This window comes from Pinus tabuliformis, chromosome 6 (assembly GCF_031772625.1).
Source record: "Pinus tabuliformis cultivar Carrire ecotype Pingquan chromosome 6, CPIR1, whole genome shotgun sequence".
Taxonomy (NCBI): domain Eukaryota; kingdom Viridiplantae; phylum Streptophyta; class Pinopsida; order Pinales; family Pinaceae; genus Pinus; species Pinus tabuliformis.
In genome coordinates, this window is record NC_142292.1 from 2095517572 (window position 1) to 2095525019 (window position 7448).

The following is a 7448-nucleotide window of genomic DNA, read 5'->3' on the forward strand; positions in this document are numbered from 1 at the left end:
CTAGTAATCACCTCCCTTGGGTCAGAATGGTAAGGGAGTGTATTACAGGTAACTCCTCATCAAAGCAACCAGGCTGCATTACGGAGTACATATAATCCTCATCCTCAACTTCATCATCATTGATGGCTGAGAGGGTTAGAAACATTATCCAATCACATTGATATGCGGTGCCTCTTCTAAATTTCTCTTTTGCTTATAACTTCTCTACACATTTCAGAGATTCTTTGTACACTCTCCTTTAATTTGTCGTGAGAGGATATGCAAGGTATTTCCGATGGTTAAATCTATTAGACTGAATAGCCAGGTATCAGCAGCAATTTCTTGTTTGAAATAAGACCTGGTTCAGCACAAACACACAGCTCAAATTGCAATTACAATTCAGTTCTCACTGCCACTTGATTCCATAAACTCTTAGCTTACTTCTACAACTCAGATTTTTCATCTAAACGGCATCCCCAATTTTAGCCTAAAACCAAGGCCATATAGGCTCCACCCCTTGCTGAACAATGTTCGTACGCATGCCAAGGATGAATGTTTGCTTGTGTAATAGTGAGTAAAAGATGAATGTTTGCTTGTGTAATAGTGAGTAAAAATCGACGCAGCCTAGGCACCATCTAATTAATGAGAATAGATGTAAGTTTGCACAAAGTATACTTATCAGATCACCAAAATTACTGAAACATTTTGCACTGGGTGCATTTTGAAAATACAAGTTTCCACTTCAAACTGAGAAGAAGACAAGATATTTGCATACCAAAATTATTCAAACATTTTCCACTAGGAAATATAAGTTTACTCTTGAAACTGAGAAGAAGATGAGATATTCACACTCAATGCTAATCAGTAACAGTATATTCAACCAGTCCCGTATCTCAATCAACACTATACCAAAGGGGAAAAAATAATCAAATCAAGTCCAACAGTGAGAGAATCAAATATTTGTTGATTGAGCAATGTGATAGCTGTCGCACAGCCTAATCAGCCTCACCAACAAGTATCTTACAACCCAGGTATGTCACATCTAAACCTTTCGAACATCGTCCAAAGTACACAGGACGTGCCATTATTTTTGCATCTGCTGGGCTTTGCTTTGCAAGAAGGGAATGGCTGCAATACTGCCTTTGATTTTGGAGACTGCAGAGTAGATTTGTGGTGCCCACCAAAGATTATTGATGCAGCCGCACACCAAAAGGATATCCTAAACTAACAAAGCCCACAACTTGTGGAACTTGGTCAGCAACGGAGCAGCCCCAGCAATAACTCACCTGCAAAATAAATGCCCTTCAAAATATGAAGATAAATGACAATACAATCATGAAAGTCTACTCTAATGAGAATATATCATCAAATCTCAAAAAATGCACTACCACATAAAAGTATAGATGGATCGATTCCGAAATGAAACAGAAGGTATAGAAAGCTTTGATAAGACCATAAATTGATAAATATCGTCCCAAAGCTTACCAAGGGCCAGTAAATGATTGTGGATGGAAAAAAAAATCCAGCTTGCATCTGATGCACATTTTAAGAAGGCGGAAAGTGTCATAGCCCACCTGCAAAATAAATATGCCCCTCAAAACATGCAGATAAATGACAATACAACAATGAAAGTCTTGTCTCAGGAGAATATATCATCTAATTCCAAAAATCCATTACAACTGCTCATAAAAAAATATAAATGGATGTGAAATGAAATTGAAGGTATTGGAAGAAGATTTGATAACACCATAAATTGGTAAATATGGTCCCAAACCTTACTGAGGGCTAGTAAACGATTGTGGGAGGAAAGAAAATCAGTTTGCACGATGCACATATGATGAGATGGAAAATATCATAGCCCACCTGCAAAAGAAATGTGTTTCTCAAAATATGCAGATAAATGACAATACAATTATGAAAGTCTGCTCTCGGAGAAATATGCCATCAACTTCTGAAAGTGCATTACCACATTTCATAAAAAGTATAAATGGATCTGAAATGAAACTGAAAGTATAGAAAACTTTGATAAGACCGTAAATTGATAAATATGGTCCCAAATCTTACCAAAAGCCAGTAAATGATTGTGGGTGGAGACAAAATTAGTTTGTTTGTGATGCACAGCTGATGGGATGGAAAATGTCCTCCACTTCTCTGTCAGCAAATAATGTTTTAGAAAAAATTAAAATGGAGAAAACTATAACCACAGTAAACAGAAGATGCCATACATATAACTAGATTTTACTTAATAAAGCAAAACACATGACACAGATGATTACAGAAGGAAAGCAGGAGACTTACTTGTGTTTCAGTGAAAGGCATATGATTAGCGACAAAACCAGGGAATGAATTTGTGCCCAGGGCCATCTAAAGATACCTCTGTCAATGTGAGTTTATTCCACAGACCAATACGATCATAGCGGCGTGGATGTAGTTAGAGTATGCTAAGTGAAAAGAGTACAGGAGGAGCTTCACATGTGGGAGATATGAACAAGGGTCGGAGTGACCACAGTAGCATTTCAACTGGAGACTCTTAGTTACAACAAAACTCTTATAGGTTGTCTCAGCCTCTCATAGAGTCTGGGTATCCCATTTCCATACTTTAAGTTCCCCCTCTCCATCACCAGTGAAAAATAATCCACCAGGTCCAAGCTGGAATACTCGCACCTCATTTCTCGAGAACAGTCTACATCGTTCTTTAAACCTGAGACAAAACCCGTAAATGTTATTTTACCAAAAAGCAGACAATATGAGCACATTCATGTAACTCCATAAATGAGCGCATCAACAATTTCCTAGTCCATTAAATATTTTTAAAACAAGGACAAAATGACCCTGAAATAGCCCAAAGGCATTCCGAAGCCCAACTTGTTTTCATTCTCAGAATGATCAAAAATGCTTTTCCATTTTCCAATATTTTAGTATAATGAACTCAAGAGCAGCTGTACTTACGATGGCAAGTCGTAGAGGCGCACACTGTTATCGTTGCAGGAACAAAGCAAGACAGGCTTGGATTGTTCGTCATTCATTCCACATAGTGCAAGAACACCCTGTGAGAAGCAAAACCAAAATAATTTAACTCCACTTAATTCTGAGAAAAGAAACATAAACCTTGCAATATCTAGTGACTTAATAGGATTGTTTGACTCGATTCTTACACCATACACAAAAAACAAAATATCACTTACATGCAAGGCCTTGCTGCATTAAAATAATAATGATAATAATAAAACAGACAAGTTCAAGTTTGCAAAATATCAGGGATTTTGCGTAGTAAGTGTAGTTGATTTTCCAATAAAATACATTAAAAGCTCCCAACCTGGATGTTTAGATTTGAGAGAAGTAAAGAAACCATTAAAGGAATGAATCATAGACTTTCTCGTGGAATTTGATTTTACTGTGGTATCTAGTTTCTGATGCACAAATGTCTTGCCTTTGGGCCTTGGGGTCCCTCAACTACCAAGACTTAAAAATCACAAAACCCACTAAATAATTTCTGATGCACAAATGTCTTGCCCTTGGGCCTTGGCGTCCTTCAACTACTGAGACTTATAAATCATAAAACTAACTACAGAATTGCAGCAGAACAAAACATGTTTGATTAAAATAATTAATAAATAATCTAGATGTCACTTTGGCTTTAAAAAAATAAAGAGGTCACACCATCCCCCATGGACTGGTTACCCCTCTTTGATTTCAGATCCTAGGACCACCATGCCAAATAGAAGCACGTTGCAATGCAACTTAGTAGATAAATCATGAATACAAAAATAGCATTGCACTGCAACTAAGTAAATAGGCGGTTGCATGGATAAAAAAACTAATTATAAAATGTACACAATTGTTATAGGTAGAGAGGATTAGATAACATACATTCTTTTCGCTATGAGTGTAAGTCACTTCCAAGGCTCCACTTGATGTAGCGGCCCATACCTGCATTGCATTTGATGAGTTAGAAATTCCAATGAAGTTTGTGCACCATTTTGTTTCCTGAATGAAACATGGACATATGATGAAGTCTTCCTTACCTTCACCGTGTTGTCTAGTGAGCACGACAAGAGATAGTCATCCCAACAGAGAAGAGACATTACAATTGACTTGTGATCCCTCAAGGTCTGTATACATTGAAAACTTTCCATATCCCAGACCTGTGAATTTCTTTACAACTGTCAAATATAAACTCATCTGGAATTGGGTACATAATTCATTTTCTAAAATTGTAAGTGAATGAAAAACATCAAAGCTTGCAAGAAAAACAATGTTTATTTGTGCTTTTATTAACCAGGTTAGCCCAAATTTTCTTTTATCTTAGTGTGTAAACAAATACAAATAAAAGTAGTGGACGAGAAGCAAAGAAACATACCCTTATTGTGTGGTCCATGGAAGCGGAGTAGAGTCTTCCTGCCCCTGAGACCATTGAGACAACAGGCAGGGTGTGCCCTGCGAGGGAAACTGCAGGTTCAAAGGCATTGGCTGGAGAATTAAATTTCCATGCAAAAATAGTGCCATCCTGTGAAACCGTAAGTCAACGTAATCAGTGGGGCTATATAATGTAATAAAGTCACGACCAATGTTATCGGAACCAAACTGGCGAACTGAGAACCAGTTGAAACCGGACCAGAACCACTAAAAAACCGGACTAGAGAATTGGTCGGCCGAAAATACATACATTCAAATTTTAAAGAAAAAGATATATAGTCATGTGCATTCGTATGAATCCAAAGCATTTTATACACAGACAAGCAAAACTTCTCATTGATATAGCATGTAAGGGTGCACATAACCAAAATAGCATCGAGTGCAATTCATCTCTGAAACGAAAATACAACAAAATATAGGCTCTAGATGGCCTCTAGCACTAAAAAAAGAAAAAGAAAATCATGCTACAACAAAAGCATACATATCATCATAACCATTGCCTCTGTTGGGACCTTCGTCAACAATATCACACTCTAAGCATTAAAATAAGATAGAAAAAGCGTAGCATGTCGAGTCAAGATTTTGTTTGAGTGATGGGTACATTTTTTATAGGGTCATGATAAAGGAGTTTGACAACCAATGCCACTAACATCAAGGTACATAGAGGGTTTGGTGATCTTGATTAATTACTAGTTCCATACCCTCGTACATGACAAAATCCAATGGAAACATTGCAATTCCCCCAATCTTGAAATCCTGAGAAACGGTTAAGTCTACTAGATTTTGAGCGAGCTCTAAAAATTTGCTTTCCCCATATTAAATCCAATGAAGTTGGAACCACTCTAAAAAAATCCTCAGTTATTTCATGTTAATGTTAAAAATTTAAGTAAAAGGATGAAAACAAAAACAAAAAAAAGGAGGACATTACCATAAATTGGATAAGGATTCAATAGCCATAGGCTTGAAAGTTATGCCGCCCCACTCAAAAATTCATGTTTATTTTATTTTATTTTTTTAATTACATTTGGAATGTCTTTGGTCAAATTGTATAGAATCAGTCAGTTCGGTACCGAACCGGCCACTTCCGGTTCAAGGCTGTGAAACAGACTAGTTCGACCCCCAACCTGGTCGGACTGGCTAGTTCCACCGATTTCGAACACACTGGTCATGACTTAGAGTTTAGCTAATAAAAGAAAACACACTACAAATGTGACAACCCCCTACTTATTTCCTTCATGAATTTTAAATGATGCAAGTATTTGATCCAAAAAACAAAAAAAAGAACCAGGTCATGGGACAGATATTCCCAGGTCGAGGATTTTTGTAGAGGATTCAGATATCTTTGGCCATGTCAGGATATGCGGTGGTGTCAAGAAGTCTCATGACAAGTCCCATGAGTCAATTGTCGGGTCAACTGGTGTAGTCTGTACATGTGAATGAAATTGGTGTTGGCATTATGTATTTCAAAAAAAAGAAATGAAGGAAATTGGTGTTGGCATTATGTATTTCAAAAAAAAGAAATCCGGTCAACGGCAGTGGAGTCAAGTAACCCACTGACCATCTCTCCTTAGATCAGGGGGTTTGTCACAACAAATATGACTACATAAGCCAAAGCAGTTTAGGAGACTCACTTCTGTTCCAGCAAAAAGCATTTGCATTTGATTAACGACAGCAAGGGCATGAACTTGTCCCCTGGGGCCATCTAAAGATTGTTGCGTGGACGTGAGAGTATTCCAAGCCTGAAATATAAATCCACTGTGTTAGCAACCTGAAGAAAATCACACTGACAAAAACAATTCTAATGCTAAGGTTAATCTCGTTAAATTACCTTGACAGCGTTAGGAACGCCAACAAAAATCCAAGGACCTTCACTGAGGAGGCATCCAGCTTCGCTCACGCCATGTAAAGGAATATGTGTACCCTGTTTAAGAAAGAAGACGTTAAGCTTCGATGAAGATATTTATAGACAGTATAAGAGTTGAGTGTAAATAAAAGCTCAGAGTACCTGGCCTGTATGGCAGTCCCAGACCATAAGCTTGTTGTCTTGTCCAGCGGAATAGAGTTTGTCAGCAGCGCCTAAATGAGAAGGAAAAGAAATCCCTCGAATAGCCTGTGGGAAGGAAGTAAATCAAATGGATATGCAAAGAAGATAAGAAAACCCAGAAACAAAGCACATAAAATAAGGAAACCAAGCAAATCAAATGCGTGTGGAGAAAAGACAAGGAAACCAAGCAAATCAAATGGATATGGAGAAAAGACAAGGAAACCAAGCAAATCAAAGGGATATGGAAAAAGACAAGGAAACCAAGAAACAGAGCACATTTTGTAAGGAAACCAACAAAGAACGAGCAAACCAAGAGTATGCAGAGGGAGCGAGAAAGCCAGAAGCCAACCAAAACAAGCTAAGAATATGCAGAGCAAATAAGGAAACCGAGAAGCTACATACCTTGTTACTGTGGCCAACGAGCTTTGTCAAGAAAGTGACATCGGAGCCTCCAACAACATGGGAGTGCAGATATTTGCAGTCATCTCCTGTGTGCATGCAATTGCCTGCGAGCCAGTAACGGCAGGCTTTCTGAATCTTTTTCCGAGCCTGACCTCTCCCCCGTCTATCCCTGTCTTCTTCATTTTTCTTTGGAGCTCCAACGTTTTTGCAGGTGTGGCTTCGGCTACACTTTTGCAGGTGTGGTGCGGGTTTCTCTGAGATGAATTGCGTGGCCGCTCCCATGGCTGCCAGCAGGTAGAGAGAGATAAAACTTGGGTGCTTCTTCCCGCTTGTCGTTCGCCAAATATCATTCAAATCTCGCTCGCTTTATCGCCTTCTCTTTCTCTTTCACTGTGTAACTGTCATCATCCACTCTACTCTTCCCAAGTATTATTTATTGGTATTGGGATTTGTTACGTTTAGGTTTACGTTTGGTCACATGCATGCATTTCTTCCTATTTTTGGAATCTTGGAATTTAAGGATTTCATCCATTTCACTTTTAATTTTAATTCTAGAATCTTGGAATCTAGTGTTTTCCTCTCATTTTATTTTTGGAATCTTGGAATT

The 7448-nt window shown here is 38.2% G+C and overlaps 1 protein-coding gene across 2 annotated transcripts; it reads right to left on the minus strand.

Annotated features, from left to right (window-relative positions):
* Positions 1–727: 727 nt before the first annotated feature.
* LOC149267620 (zinc finger CCCH domain-containing protein 17-like) lies at positions 728–7220 on the minus strand. Of its 2 annotated transcripts, none has more exons than XM_089433711.1 (13): positions 6842–7220; positions 6401–6505; positions 6224–6316; positions 6027–6134; positions 4340–4486; positions 4005–4124; positions 3850–3909; positions 2929–3026; positions 2278–2680; positions 2044–2130; positions 1759–1842; positions 1465–1553; positions 728–1265 (listed from the first exon to the last, which is right to left on the minus strand). In XM_089433711.1, the coding sequence occupies exons 1-9, from the start codon at positions 7121–7123 to the stop codon at positions 2548–2550; spliced, it is 1146 nt and encodes a 381-aa protein (XP_089289837.1). In that variant the 5' UTR covers positions 7124–7220; the 3' UTR covers positions 728–1265; positions 1465–1553; positions 1759–1842; positions 2044–2130; positions 2278–2547. The 2 variants fall into 2 exon arrangements, with proteins under 2 accessions (XP_089289837.1, XP_089289835.1); XM_089433709.1 differs by having other exon boundaries at positions 1754–1842.
* Between the last annotated feature and the right edge of the window lie 228 nt (positions 7221–7448).